The 16,088-nt window shown below is 46.4% G+C and overlaps 1 protein-coding gene across 1 annotated transcript in view; it reads left to right on the top strand.

The window, feature by feature from the left end:
- The window catches only part of Sh2d4a (SH2 domain containing 4A), a 43,481-nt gene continuing 27,393 nt past the window's right edge, over window positions 1-16,088 (top strand). The window contains exons 1-4 of the mRNA XM_013023577.1: window positions 1-26; window positions 5,875-6,268; window positions 13,110-13,269; window positions 14,658-14,826. Coding sequence (XP_012879031.1) covers window positions 6,088-6,268; window positions 13,110-13,269; window positions 14,658-14,826 — 510 coding nt within the window. The 5' untranslated portion in view covers window positions 1-26; window positions 5,875-6,087. The remainder of the gene's footprint in view (window positions 27-5,874; window positions 6,269-13,109; window positions 13,270-14,657; window positions 14,827-16,088) is intronic.

Here is a 16,088-nt window from a genome sequence, read left to right as displayed (position 1 = left end):
GTCCGGTGTCTGGAGCTGCTGGCTGGGTGAGGGGCGGCCCCGGGGAGCCCCCGGCGGGGGGAGGTCGCGGCCGCGGGGGACAGGTGCGAGAGCTGTGCGCACGCTGGCGCCCGGCAGGGCTGGGGGTGATGACCCGCGTCCGGGCGGGAGTTTCTAGACGGTTCTGGGACTGGCTCCGCCGATCGGAGGTCGCACACCCGGGGTGGGGTGGGGGGTGGAGGGGGAGAGAGTTCCGGAAACCGGCTTCAGCGCGCGCGGGCCGCAGTCCCGGGGCGCCTTCTTGCGCGCGCACCCCGGGGGCGCCCCCCGCACCCCTTCCCCTCCCCGCGGCCCGGGCGCGGTGGGCGCGGCCGCGTCTCCACCCCGGGGCGCGGATCCCAAATTGGGTGCCAGTCGGCTCGGCGGTGACTTCCCTCGCCACGCAGCCCGGGGCCTGGCCCAAGCCTTTGGGGTTGGGGGCGCCAGAGAGAGGGGCGGTTACAGCGGTCTGCGAGGGGTCCCAGACGCAAACCCCACCCCGCCTGTTGGTAAGCTGGTATTCCTCTCGCCTCCTCCCCAAGCGCCCATTTATTGGGTGTGTATTGAAAAATTAACTTGATAGGCTCTCTGTTGCTTGAATAAATAAGTAGAAGGTAGACTGGGCCCCAGCTTGGTCCTAAGAGGAAGCTTCTAGGCCAGTCCATACCCACATTTCTGAAGACACTGACAGCAAATTGCAGCTCACCCACAAAACCAGCCCCTTTGCTGATAAGCGAAGGCTGAGCTGAGCGTTTGAACGAGATGACTGGAGGTCGGCGAACTGTTTCTGAATAATTAACACTTAACCACTTCGCTTGGGAGCCGGACAGGCCACACCACGGTGTGGATACTGCTCTCCTGATGTGGGCTTCGCCCCAGGCCCTTTGGTTTTTACGGTGGAGACCGCAGAACGATGCAGGGCACACCACACAAGGTCTGTGGAAGGTTTGGGAATCAGGGCCAGATCTCTGAACGGATCGTGTGACCCTGCAGACGTGGGTTTTGAGGATGCGCCGCAGGTGCGGGCCTGTTGTTTGCCCGCTGTCTGCTTTAAGAAAGGCCCTGCAGAAGAAAACCCAGTGAGCTGGGTTTTTCTTGGATTGGGTCCTGAGTCGCTGCAAGTGTATTAGACAAGGAGACAGGTTTCCAGTGAAACGATGTTAGTCAGGGCTGGCTGTCCCATCAGGGAGTGAAAGTGGGAAAATCCCTGGTTAATAATTTCCTCATTTTGATTTCTTATCCCCTCCTGGCTCACTTCCTCTTCATCGCTTCACAGCCGATGATATCACAGAATCCAGAGGTCACAAAGATGGTTGGACTAGACTGGCTCTCACTTCCCTGATGGGGAAACTGAGTCCAGGACATGAGGAATGACAGCTCAGGGCCCCAGGCCTCTAGGTGCCAGACAGAATTGGGATTCTGGGCTGGAGTTCTGTTGGGAACCTGTGGGCACCCTGCTGTGTTGGAATTTGCCATGGTCAAGTGTTGGGGTGAGGGGAAAGTTAATTCACCCCAGGCCAATCAACGGCCACACGGAATGGCATGTATAATCAACAGCTGAGCATAGGTACAAACAAGACAGTTTGCTTCTGAGGAAGCCGGTGCCTTTTCAAGATAGACTCCTTCACTTTAATGCTAGACATGCTTGTTTTCTGCGAAACAGAACAGTAGGAGCTTAGACACCACAGCCGGGTGGTTCTGTGACTACTCTGAACATCTACAAGACCTTTTGAGGGGGTCTCTAGTGTTTGGAAAGGGATGTTGGGGAGACTAAGTGATTTAATTAGAACAAAAGCAACCATATAATATCTACACAAGGGCAGACCGCTCCTTGCTGTCCTTCCTGGGCCTCCCCTAAGCCCCTCTACCATTGGCTAGGTGATCACTCCCTGAAAGGGGCTTGCTCAGGTTCACTTCAGTGCAGAATCTCCCTGCCATTTGCAGGCGTTTATTCTGAAATTGCACACCTGCCACCATGTCCTGATGATGTGCTACTTCTGGGTTCACAGAAAAACTCACCAGAAGTCTTCCATGTGGTAGGGGACAGTAGGGTATATAGAGAGCTCGACTTTCCAGCTCTGTCGCCTTCTATCCATTCATCTTCTGTGGTCCCTCTTCCTCATCTGGGAAATGGGACCAAGTGGCAAGAGTTAGGGTGCACTTTGAGAGAATGCATGCAGAGTACTCAAGGCAAAGCCTGGCTCTGTGATGGAGGGTGGGAGTGGGGGGTTCCTCTGGGTGGGGGAGGAGAGGAGTATGAGTTGGACACTCTTAGTTTTAGGCTCTCCCAGCTCCTTAAACAGGATTCACCCTATTCAAAATGGGGAACAGTGTGGAAACCTCAGCCCTCACTGACCGTTCTTTTCTGTGGGTGTCAACCTCGACAATCATGGAATGTACCCCTCCCCCCTCCCTCAGAGGAGCACTTCCTGGAATGCTCAGGAGCCTTCCACTTTGTTTTGCTTTGTTTTTCTATTTTATAACCACTTCATCTAGGCGCTGTGGAGGAGTGTCCTCTCCCGGCCTCTTCTTCAGTGTGGTGGTATTGAGCTCTACCCCATGAGAAGGTGCTAGAACCAAGGAGTCAAGAAATCATTCCAGGACATCAGCACCACAGAAGCCTTTTAGGGTCATCTCAAAGAAAAATCTGAAAGGCTTCTGCCAGAGGAACCTGGGATGGGCCTCACCTGCTTTTAATGCTTTTTAAACTTTCTCTTAATGTTTTGTTCCATGGGAATTCTAGGAGTCGAATGCTGTAGCAGAGAATGGGGGTGAAGTAGGAAGAGTGGCTGTTTCAATAAAGGTCCTTGCTATATAACAAGTAGTTAGTGGATCTAAGTGCCGTCTTTGCCAATCATGCTGGGGCACCGGCCCACTGAGTATGCTCATCTCAAGATGATGGATCAAGAAGCAGCTTTTCAGTGAAAAGGAGGAGGAAGAAAAGGAAAAGGGGATTTCCAAGCCATAAGAGGAACATTAGAAAGTCAGTGAAGAAAATAAGAGGAGTCAGAACTATTGTGGTTATGACAACATGGCTGAGGGACTAGTCTCAAGTTTAAGAGTGTTTGAACTTAGCCTGGAGAAACAAGACATCTGAGAGGCCATGACTAGATGGCGAGATTACTGAGACATTCTAAACACCACAGCAGTAGTCGATTTCTTAGAACACAATGAACACTCCTCCTACAACTCTCCTCACAAGTTATAATAAGACTTTTGTATTTGCCATGATATTAAAATGATTTAAATCTACTTTTTTTTCCAGTGTGGAAATATATGTATAATTTCCTGTCTGTGTGTCGGTGTGTCTGTGTCTGTGTGTCCTGGTACTAGGGCTTGAACTCAGGGCTTTAGCTTTTTTGCTCAAGGTTGATGCTTTACCACTTGAGCCATAGCTCTACTTCTGGCTTTTTGGGAGTTAATTATAGATAAGAATCTCATGGTCTTTCCTTTCCAGCTGGCTTTAAACTGTGATCCTTAGATCACAGACTCTTGAGTACCTAACAAGCATAATTGGCACCCAACTCCATAATTTCCTTCTGATGATAAAAGTGTGAAGGTTTGGTAGAGAGAGAGAGAGAGAGAGAGAGAGATTTTATTTTATTTTTTAAAATTATCTTTAAGGGCTGGGAAGGTGGCTTAGTGATAGAAAGCTTGCCTTGCATGCATGAAACCCTGGGTTCGATTCCTCAGCACCACATAAGCAGAAAAAGCCAGAAGTGGCGTTGTGGCTCAAGTGGTAGAACACTAGTCTTGAGCTGAAGAGTTGAGGGACAGTGCCCAGGTCCAGAGTTCAGGCTCCACGACCAACAAAAAAACAAAAACAAGAAACAAAAAATTTAAGTAGTTGTACAAAGAGCTTTTGATTCAATATGTCGTTTTGAATAGAATATCTTGATCACTGTGGTCCCTTCCATGGTTTTTAGTTTTTATTTAAAATCAACCATGTGGAAATGTGTAGAGTGATGGCTCCTGTGGTATTTTCATGTCACCATTGCACATGCCTGAGTCCGTGGCTTCTTTCCAAAGGAGCCTTGTAATCATCTTTTATTTTGTGCTTATTATTAATTTTGTTTTTTTAATTAAATTTTTTTGATGGTCCTGGGTGGGTGCTGTTGCTGAGCTTCTTTTGCCCAAGAATAGTACTCTATCACTTTTTTCTTTTTTTTTTTTTTAATCGGTCGTGGGGTTTGAACTCTGGGCTTGGGTGCTGTCCCTCAGCTCTTCAGCTCAAGGTGAGCGCTCTACCACTTGAACCACAGCACCACTTCTGGTTTTCTAGTGATTTATTGGAGATAAGTGTCTCATGGACTTTCCTGCCCGGGCTGGCCTTGTACCTCTATCCTCAGATCTCAGCCTCCGGAATAGCTAGATTACAGGCATGAGCCACTGGCACACGGCTAATACTCTATCACCTGAGCCACAGCACCACTTCCAGCTTTTTCTGAGTTTATTGGAGGTAAGAGTCTCACAGACTTTCAAGCTCGGACTGGCTTCAAACCATGATCCTCAGATCTGATCTCGCTGAACTAGCTAAGATTACAGGCATGAGCCTCCAGTACCTAGCTATAATAATTTTTTATAATAATGATAATAATCTTTTATCAATCAAAGATCCTTTATTAGAAAGCCAGTGACCTCTGCCCCTCCCGTTATGTGTCTGACCTGTGAATCTAGCGTTTTTATTAAATGAGGTTATCTGGAAAAGGGACCTCTCAAACTTGATGACCTTGGAACTGGAGGTGTTGCTCAAGTGGGAGAGGGCTGGTGCTGAGAGAAAAAGCTCAGACTGGTGGCTCAGAGTTCAAAGCTGGTGACCTAGAATGGAGGTGCCTGATCTCTTCTGCATTCAGATTTTTAGGGGGGTGTTTGCAGAATATCCTTTTACGAAGGGGAAGGGGAAAGGCAAAAACTGTACTGTGGTGTAATTTTCATTCCTTTTTTCCCCCTTTTTATTGGGGGGGGTCTGGTTGTGGTGCCTGAACTCTGGGCCTGGGCGCTGTCCCTCAGTTCTTCAGCTCAAGGCTAGCACACTACCACTTGAGCCATAGCACCAGTTCCAGCTTTTTTTCTTTTTGCTTATGTGGTGCTGAGGAATCGAACCCAGGGCCTCATGCATGCAAAGCAAGCGCTCTACCACTGAGCCACCTTCCCAGCCCTTCCCCCTTTCTCCAGCATGGCTCAAGAACATCTCTGCATCATTTCCTAAATGTTATTTTCTTTTGGAATAGGTTGGAGAGAGGGAGCTTTCTAATTTCTTTCTGTGCTCTTTTGTTGTTGTTGTTAATTCGCTTTTCAGCCATCCAGTTGGTAGTTTGGTAGGCTCTGAGGTCATAATATGTTTGCACGGTTGGGTGAAGACCAAACCTCTGTTAAATTTTTGTTTCCCCAAGATTTACCTGTACAAAGTTAGGATTTGTTCAGTTTCTTTCTGTCAAAGTATCTTTGGAAATGGTAGGATAGATGTTCCCCAAAATCTACAAAGCAGGGCCCAGGTTTTGTGTGTGTGTGTGTGTGTGTGTGTGTGTGTGTGTGAAATCTTATTCAGGACTGGGAAGGTGGCTCAGTGGTAGAGCGCTTGCCTCACATGCATGAGGCCCTGGGTTTGATTCCTCAGCACCACATAAGCAGAAAAGGCTGGAAGTGGCACTGTGGCTCAAGTGGTAGAGCGTTAGCCTTGACCTGAAGAGCTGAGGGACAGTGCCCAGGCCCAGAGTTCAAGCCCCATGACCGACAAAAAAAATGTTATTCCCCCTGAAGTGAAAAGTGATACTGTATTTCTTTCAAGCTTCATTTGGTAGCCTGCCTTAGCCCAGAGCAGACTCCTGCACTGATGTGAGCTGTTGTTCTTTGCAGGTTTGTTGAGTCGCATTTGCCACAGGTGTGTGGTGCCATCTCCCAGGAGCCAGTGGCTGTAATTCCGCCCCAGTTGGTCCGAATTGCTGGGCTGTTGCCATCTCTGCTTAGGTTGGTGGACACACTCAAGTACCAACCTGGCTGCAGGTTGGCACAACCTGCAGGCCATTTCCAGGAACTTTTGCCCCAGGTGTCAAAGACTGCCCCGCAAAGATGCTGAGACAGATACTGGCGGAGATGTACATCGATCCGGACCTCTTGGCGGAGCTCAGCGAGGAGCAGAAACAGATCCTGTTCTTCAAGATGAGGGAGGAGCAGATCCGACGATGGAAAGAAAGAGAAGCAGCCATGGAAAGAAAGGAGTCCTTGCCAGTGAAATCCAGACCAAAGAAAGGTAAACCTAGCCACTTGGGTGCTGTGCGCACACTGGCGGCCCAGTTCTGTCCTGTAAGAGCTCACACCGATGCGAGCTGGCCAGGTGTGAGTTGTGATTTTGTGCAATTCTGCTAAATATTTTTGAGATTCTGATGGTGCAGTTTATCAAGTTGGTAAACTCAAAATCACACACACACACACAGAGTGTGTAGCATGGAGTTGTATAACGTTAAGCAGATCTTTTACTTTAAAACGGACTGACCTTAAGCTGCAGTAGAAAGTCACCTCTAGGGAACGGGTGCAGCTCAATGGTCGAGTGCCTGCCTAGCATGCATGAAGCCCTGAGTTTCATCTTTCACACTGGGGGAAAAAACATCACCCTAGAGTTTAATTTTTAGGACATTCAGGAATTCTCTTATCTGCCTCATTGTTAGGAAGGCCCAGCGTTCCACTACCAGCGCGAAAAGAATTTGTTGCCACATCTTTAAAGCAATTCTGTTTGTATTTCATAGACCTCAAAAGAGTTTTCTTTGAGTTACCATTTTTTTAAAAATCATTGCCCTCTTAAAATGTAAGGAGCTGCTTTAAGGAGAAAAAAATAGTTGTTCTCTCTCCCTCCTTTCCTCCCTCCCGAACTTTCCTTCCTTCCTTCCTTCCTTCCTTCCTTCCTCTCTCTCTCTTTTCTTTCTTTCTTTGTTTCTTTCTTTCCCTCTGTCTCTTTCTCTCTTCCTTTCTCTCTCTTTCTTTAAAAGTCTTTCTTATTTTCTTTCTTTCTTTTCGTGAGTGAGGGTTCAGATATGTTTCCTCATAACTAAAGGAACTCTTAGGAGTTTGAATGGGATCTTTTGAGAAGTAAATTGGAAGTAAATTCTTTTTACATAAAGACTTAAAGAACAAGCCAGGCACCAGTGACTCATGCCTGTAATAACTACTCAGGAAGCAGAGATCTGAGGATCACAGTTTGAAGCCAGCCCTGGCAGGAAAGTCTGTAAGATTCTTATCACTAATTAATTACCACCCTCCCCACCCCCCCCAAGAAGTAGAGCTATAATTCAAGTGGTAGAGCACTAGCCTTGAGCACAAAAGCTCAGGGACAGTGCTCAGGCCCTGAGTTCAAACCCCAGGAACAGCGTGCGTGCACTCACACTCACGTACACACCCACACAACACAGACTCAAAACACATACATATACAAACAGAAAAATAGACATTAACATTTCCTCATCTCCCTAACTCCATACACAGACTCTTTCCTGGATGACTACCTAAGCTGTTAATAAATGACACAATTTTCAAGGTCATCTAGAGAGGCATTCAATATCAATTTACTCTCCCTTTTTTTCTTTAATTAAGCCAGTGGAAAATGTTATAAAATCACCCTGGGTTTTGAGGGTTGAACAATTGAATCTCATTTGCATGCTTGGTGTAGACACTCACATTCAACATCAGCTAAGTGACTTTCACCTTGTTCTGTACTTTGCTAAAACTTTTTCCTTGTGCTGATAAGGAAATAAATATGAGTATTTCATGTATTGTTTTATGATGTAACATATGCAACATAAAGTAAACAGAATATAAAAACTGCCTATGCTGGCATTTCAGTACAATGCAAAACACTTTTACATACATTTATATTTAATGTTGGTCTCAATTTTCCAGTTTAATAGGCAAAGAAACTGAAAGAAAAGTAACATACAAGGTCACACTTCTAATACTTTTGTTTGTAATTAATTTTTTTCTTTGTCCCTTCGTTCTTCTCACTCAGGGCTAGTATTCTTCCACTTGAGTTCCATTTCCAGCTTAGTGGTGGTTAATTGGAGAGAACAGACTCTCAGGTTTGGCTGCCTGGGCTGGCTTCAAACCATGATCCTCAGATCTCAGCCTCTTGAGTAGCGAGGATTACAGGTGTGAGCTACCAGTGCCAGGGCACCTAATTGATCCCAAGACATGTTGGATTTCACATTGTATTATCCAAAATTGATATTTTTTCCCTTTGAAAAATAAAACATCCAAATGGCAGCATAGTTTTCTGAGCAGGTTCATGCACCTCTTTGCCTGCCTTAGAGATTGTTGGGTATAGCTGGGGCTCTTCTGAATCATGAGTATGCTAATGTGGGAGATGAAGGGCTCTTCCCCCTTGAGCAAGAAGCCCTGTCCTTCATTAGACTTGGGCTTCTCATGTTTGCTGAGTTGCTCTCCTCATGATAACATCCTGCAGCTTCTTTGCTTCAGTTTTCCCTTGCCAAGTTTTGGATCTAGCTCTCAGAATATACCTATATTACTTATTACATGACCATGACAAAGTAGTGTGTTGATACACACTCGGAGTTCTATCCACATTTCTTATCAGCTTTGCTGAATACTTTAACATATGGAAAGATGTGGTTTGCGTTAAATTGGTTCCTCTTCTGAGGTTTCTCACACTTGCCCTAAAAGCAAAACCTGTTTCTGTTCCTCATTTTGTTCTACCTTTGAGGAGAGAGCTGCAGACAATCCACAACCGCATGGCGATGTCTGGGCCTGCCCTGAGGTGCTGTCTGGAGCTGCAGAATTACTGAACCTGTGGCCCTCGGGTGTCCTGGCTTCCCCATACCCCTACTTCCTTCTAACCTGTGCTCCAAGCCTCTCTCAGGCCACTAAAAGTAGATGAATTCAGCTTGTCCAGGATCCTATTGATGTTTGTGATCCCAGCGTCTGTTTTGGTTGCTTGCTTTTCAATCCCAGTGCTTCCGCTTGGCCCACACATTATTAGGCTGCCCAAATGCAGGCTTTGCAGTCACGAAGACTGATTCTGAATCCCGATCTCAATGTGCAGCAGCTAGCTGATCTTGGATAGTTACATAACTTTCTGAGCTTCAGTGGCCCCACTATACACAGTGTAGTGTAATATATGTAAAATGGTGTAGCGTGGTATTTAATGAGAGATAGGATGTAGGCATACATCATTCAGGAGCGACATGGCCATAGCTCTGGAGACCCAGACCATCCTGCCATCCAGAATCGTCTTTTGGTTTCTGAGTGAGCTGGAGGAGAAGAGAGGAGAGTGTCTGAGAGGCAGAGAGAGGGAAGATATTATCTGAGACACCAAGGCCAAAGGTTGTAGAGGTATAGTAGTATTTTAACCACTTATACATAGATTAGTTTCTATTGTATTTATACTCAGCCCTTTGTATCTGTGGATTGTATATTCAGGTCTTCAATCAAATCAAAAATATTAAAATCACATCTGTAGTGAAAATGTATACTCAGTTTTTCCCGTGCCCTCATTCACCAAACTATATACTCGAAGAATTATTTACATGATATTTATGCTGCATTGATATCATCAGCAATTTCGACATTTCTGACCTTCCAGGATGCGATTCCAGATACCTTCTGGATATCTTCACAAGGATTTCTTGAAAATGAAAGTAGTAATTTATTCTACATTCCCAAAAAGCTGATTATTACTCTCCAGGTTTATTTTCTGAATGTCACTATTTCTGCCCATTACCCTATTGTGCTTCCAGCTGGTGGTTCTAAGTGTTGGTCTTGGCTGGGTGTGGTGGTGCATACTTATAATCCCAGCTACTCAGGACACAGAGGCAGGAGCACTGTGCGTTTGAGATCAGACTAGGAAAAGGTATCATCAGATCCTATTTTGAAAATGAAATTAATGATGATAATGAAAGGACTTGGGCGCATGGGCCAAGGGGCAGATTGCGCTTGCCTAGCTGGCACAAGACCCTGAATTGAATCCCCAGTACTATAAAGTATTAGCCTCACATTTTGAGTCTTCACTTGGATCCAGCCTTATTGTCTTTTTAGAATTTTCCATGTAGAATGTGCATTTGCTGAGGGGATCTACCTCCGTGTGTGGCATACAGTCAACATGGAATAAGAATCCATTCTATAAATAACCTAGTTAGTGTCTGGCTGTCTCTCTCAGAGGAACAGCCCCATCATCTCTCTCACCCCTGTATGGCCTGAGCATCAAATTCACTGCATCAAGCTGTACTGAGCTTCATTCATCATCTCGGTAGGAAGCCCAGGGTGCCCCAGCTGGTACACTCCATTCAGCTAGCATGCCTCCTGCCTTCCTTCCCCACCTGCAGCCTTTGAGAGTCACGTGGGGTCCCTTAAAGAATGCCTCCAATCTTGTTACTCTCTGAGCCTGTTGAAGGCCTCCCGGAGGTGAGGAGGCTGGACACCAGATGCTCAAGCTGCCCATCTGAGCATCTTATCTATGACTTCTTAATTATCCTCACTTGACTCTCTCAGCATGCACTCTGGTCCCCTCCTTTGCCTCTCCTCTCTACTTCTAGTTCTTTTTGTTCCTTTCCTTGTTATCTTCAATCCTCAGGGCTTACTCTGCCACCCTGGAGCGAGGCCCCTTTTCCCTGACAGCTGTTTCTGCTATGGTGTTTGGACATGGTGCTCAGAGGAACATTAGCAAAGCGTCATCACTGAACGGCCAAATTTCTGAGTTCCTTCTCTTTGTCTCCCCTGGGACACTGGCCCTGACCTCTGTCGATGTCATTCTCCTGCAGTCAGAGAAATGTCCATAGGGAGTTACTTAGATGAAGTTCGAGAAGATAGACATAATAAAAATATTAGCTGCCCTGAGAGAGTGTAATGAGGGGAGTTTTATGAGCTATGACAGCTCCTAAGGTTAATGAGCCATTGAGCATGCCCTGAAACAGCCAGAGCTGACAAAGGCTGGCCCCAAAGCCCACAGGGATCTGTCTTCTTTCCTTACCTGGATACCACTTTCTCCATTTCTCTATGCTGAAAACAAGGTCAGGTGGTTTCCTTTTAATGATACTTCTTAACCCACTTATAATTTTTACTTATGCATTTATTTTGCTGGTCCTAGTGCTTGAACTCAGGGCCTAGGTGCTGTCCTTGAGCTTCTTTTGCTCGACTAGTGCTCAACCACTTGAGTCATAGCACCACTTCCGGCTTTGTCTGAGTACTGTTTATTGGAGATGAGTATCACAGATTTTCCTGCCTCGGCTGGCTTTGAACCACGATCCTCAGATCTCCACCTTCTGAGTAGCTAGGATTACAGGTATGAGCCACTGGCACCCTGTTTCTGAATCCTTTTTATAATGAAGACTATATGAATATATTCTACCCCCTTCATTGGCTTTGTTTAAATCTTTCTCAGGCTACACAAGAGAAGAGCCAAAACAAATATAAAGCCGGCCTCTGAGGAAACGGTTCTTTTTCTTTTTCTTTCTTTTTTCTTTTTGTTGTCGGTCTTGGGGTTTGAACTCTGGGCCTGGGCTCTTCCCTCAGCTCTTCAGCTCAAGGTGAGCACTCTACCATCTGAGCCACAGCACCACTTCTGGTTTTCTGGTGGTTTATTGGAAATAAGAGTTTCGCGGCTTTTCCTGCCCAGGGTGGCTTTGAACCGTGATCCTCAGATCTCAGACTCCTGAGCAGCTAGGATTACAGGCATAAGCCACAGGTGCCCGGCTAGCAGCTGGTTCTTGTAGGCCATCCTTAGACTGATCTATGAAATGGGTTGACAGTACGGAGACTCTTTCAGTGGAAACCTTTCTCTGCTTAGTAGGAAGAGAAAAGATGCCATGGCAGTGTGGGTTTCTAACCTGTGTGGCAGAGAGTGTATTGCAGTTGGCTGCCCTATTTCACACGCTCACTATCACTGGCCAGTTTAGGGTCTTGTCTAGAAACATCTTGGGACCAAGTCTACCCCAGGGTGCCCTAGGACATTTAGATTTAGGGACTGTGCCTCTGAACCTCCCTAAGGCAAGCTGGCCCTATGTGGGGTATTTCAGGAAAACAGGAGCTAGAATGTAATACAACCCTGGTCTCAGACCAACTGTAAACAAGGGTTATTTAAGTAGCTCCTCCAAGTGTCACTCTACCTGGTAGCATTATCTTCTCACAAGCTGGTGTGAATCTCCAGGCAGCCACGTAAGTAAATAATGATAGCAGCTCACCTCTGTTGAACTTGTAGTGCATGGCAGGCAGCTGGGGAGGGACTTAGCATCCCAGCTTACCTTCTTCTCCCAGTAGTAGATGGTTGTATTCCCATTTCGCAGATGGGCAAATGGAGTCCTAAAGAGAGAATCATTGGTCCAAGCTACTCAGCTGTAGGTTGCAGGGCTAGGATTGGAATATAGCCTGTCTGACTCTGAACATATGCTTTTCAACCACCCATGGCACCTATACTAATGGAGATATCAGGCACTTAATTACACAGCTGTGTAATTCTGGATTACAAGGATTTTTAGACTTCCCAGGTTGTGCTGTCAGATGCTAGCTTCCTGATCCTGAAGGGATAATGCAGATCATTAAAGGCTTTCCTCCTGGACTCACCATCTTCAGTGATAGGATGAGCACATACAGCCATGCACCAGTGGCTCATGCCTGGAATTCTAGCTACTCAGGAGGCAGATATCTGAGGGTCATGGTTTAAAGCTAACCCAGGCAGAAAAGTCTGTGAGACTCTTTTATCTCCAATTAATCACTACAAAAACTTGTGGCTCTGGTGGTAGAGCACCAGCCTTTAGTGCAAAAAGTAAGGGAAAATGCCGAGGCTCTGAGTTCAAGCCATAGTAGTAGCACATGTGTGCATGCATACACACACACACACACACACACACACACACACACACACAATGAGCATATATAAAAACAAATCCCATAATATTTTAAAACAAATATGATTATTGTCACTGCTCTTTGCTGCCATTGCTGCCTGTGAATACTGCTTGATACTGAGCGGGGTAGAAGAGTTCATCTCCTCTCACCTCCCCCTCCCCGAGACCTTCAATGATCGTTGCTGGATAGAATCCATATTCCATAAATGAAGATATTTACTCACCTCATATGTTTTGCTTTGGTTACAGAGAATTGCAAATCTGTGCACTGGAGACTGGGCGCTGATAAAGAGGTGTGGGTGTGGGTGATGGGTGAACACCATCTGGATAAACCCTACGAGCTGCTCTGCAGCGAGATTACTGCGGAGAGGGCGAGGCTGAGAGCCCAGCAGGACGCAGAGGGGCCCAGGTAAGAACCTGCACACCATCCAGGCACCTGCCTCCTATTAAAAGACCCTACTGAGATGCCTCTTGGCTCGAGTGGGAGAACGAAGTAGGATTTGAGGTTGGCAAAAGTCCTGGTCGATCTCTCTGGAAAGTGTCTTCAGAGTTTCCGAGTTTCTTCTTCTTCCCATAGTGCCAGTTCAGGTCTGTGTGTCAATGATGTCTGACTTCCCAGTGCAGCCCCAGCCAGCTGGGCGTCAGGAAGGTCTGTGAGAAGTTCAGGCCTTCCAAGAAGATGGCTCAGACGAGAGCACACAAGTAAGCAGGCTCTCTGGTTTTCTGCTGTTCAGACGCTGGCAGTTCAGAGAGGATCAGGGAGTTTCCTCTAGGAGGCAGATTGGCAGATACACAATGCAGGCTAAGAGCTGTGGTTGACTTGTAAACAATTCACTGGGCCCAGAGGGAAACCTATCATCCTGATGCATAGAAGAGGTGAAATCTGAAAGATAAGTTAACTGTCTAGCCACAGAAGGTCAGAAAAGAAAGTGCAGGTGGATTACATAATTTGAATGGTTCTTTGGAGCCCAATAGCATCCTCTGAGGGCTTGGGGTACAGTTGGGTGAGTGGTAGAACACAGGACCATATCCTGAGATGCCTTGAACACCAGATGTGTAGGATTCCAGAGATGGAGGGGATTTTGAATAGGGAAGTGATATAATCAGCTGGACATATAAAAAGGTGACTCATTGGGGATATTGAGGCAGGCAGTGATTTCCCTTTGCTGGATGGCCAAGGTGACCCCTGGGAAGCCACACTCCATCATGGTGCCCTCCACTGAGCTGGTGAGTGGAAGCTGAAAGAGATTTGAGGACCTCTTTAAGTCTTGCAGCCCCTAAAGGCTGGTGCTGACATCTGCCAACTCCTGTGATCACGATAAAGGGAGTATTTACCAACACATCATAGGAAAGCTGTGTGTTCTAGCAACCTAGCTCCAACTAGAAGTTGAGCAGACCTGCGTCTAAATCTTGCCCATGGCCCTCTGGGGTAGGGGGTGGGGTGGGGTGAGAGTCCTCAACAAGTTGTAAGATTTCTTTTTTTTTTTTTTTGGTCGGTCGTGGAGCTTGAACTCTGGGCCTGGGCGCTGTCCCTCAGCTCTTCAGCTCAAGGCGAGCGCTCTACCACTTGAGCTACAGCGACACTTCCTGTAAGATTTCTTAGGGGCAAGAATAATGCTTTCCCCACAGAGCTGTGGGAAGATTTCAGTCCTGTTTTTGCAGTACCTTGCGGAGGGCCTGGCACCTGATGAAGCAAGGTAGTTAGCAATGTAGTCACCTGCTGTGGAAAAGCTATATTGAAAAATTTGGTGTTTTTTTTTTGTTGTTGTTGGTAATGGTACTTTTGTTTCTTTTCAGAAAAACTCAGTCTGAAGAAGTCAGCAATAGCGTGAAAACACAATCACAGTATCCTGGTCTGCAAGCACTAGATAAGTCAGAGACTCAGAACATCTCTAAGAAAGCAGGAGGAGGGGAATCCGGACAAGGAATTAGACCAGTACCGACCCTGGGGGAAGAAAAAGCTCAAGTGAGTGTTAGGGATCAGCACGTGTGCACAGTTCCACCTTGGGGGTGGGGAGAGGGGCTGGAGTTGTCAGGGCTGCTGAGACAAAGGTATCTATACCCCAGGCTATCAAAGCAGCACTTCTGGGCAAAGTGCCTCCTGCCTTTAGGTTACTTTGGGAGAACTGAGTCATCTACTTTCTCACACAGAACACTTTCCTTTTCTTGGGATTGAAGGGACTACGAAAGAACTCTAGGAATCAGCTTGAGCATTTGACAGTCATTCCGGGACTTTTTATTTTACCCCATCATACGTCTTCCATAGCAGGGATTGGCAGTTTCTGTTGCCAGTAGCCACATAGTGAAGAGTGCAGGGATTTTTTTTATGGACTGTCTCAAGTACACACAAATGAATGTGTACAGCTGTGCTCCACAAAACCTGCGTGCAGAGGCCGGCAAAAGATGGGCAGGTGAGACTTGGCACATTCTTCTATTCATTTATTTATTTTTTATTTATTTGTGGACTCCAAACGTTGGTATCTTTTTGATCTTATAGATTTCCACCTGTGATTGTGGAGGTAATTATTTCTTCAACACCGTCAAATTTTAGACTCAAAGCTGGTATGGCTCCCTGAGGGTCTGGCTGGCTTAGAAAAGCTCAAGCATTATTTGCTGCATAGATTATGGTTAAGGAAGAACACGAGAACACTGTATTATAAAGTACTTTGTTCTGCCAGGAATGTAATTACACTGTGAATTCACAGAGGATGTGTGGCTGTTTGATTTCCACTGAAGTCCTCAGCTCAGCATGAAGGTTGTGTGTGTGTTCTCCATACCTATGAGGCTGTCCCATGGGGACACAGTAATCTCTGTCCTGCCTGCCTACATCCTGCGTGTGTTAGTACTCTAGTAATTAATGTGGACCAAGGCTTAGGCTGTGGCAAAGCAAGAACAGATTGCTGGGTGTCTCATGTGATGCTCACTACTTTACAAATTAACCCCTGCTTGTCCATTTTACAGGTAAGGAAACTGAAGTTAGGTATGGGCAAACAACCTGCCCTCGGTGTTCTTCAAACTCAGGTCTGCAGGATTCCTAGATCACCCCTTAACTATTAACTCTTGGGCTGGATGCCTCATGTCTAAGTGGGATATGAAGAAGTTGTATACAGATTCACCAATATTGCTGGGCATTGGTGGCTCACACCTGTAATCCTACCTACTCAGGAGGCTGAAATATTGAGGAAGACAGTTCAAAGCCAGCCTAGGCAGAAAAGTCTGTAAGATGCT

Source organism: Dipodomys ordii, unplaced genomic scaffold, assembly GCF_000151885.1.
Source record: "Dipodomys ordii isolate 6190 unplaced genomic scaffold, Dord_2.0 Scaffold4, whole genome shotgun sequence".
Classification (NCBI taxonomy): Eukaryota; Metazoa; Chordata; class Mammalia; order Rodentia; family Heteromyidae; genus Dipodomys; species Dipodomys ordii.
This window is presented reverse-complemented; position numbering and strand designations above follow the sequence as displayed.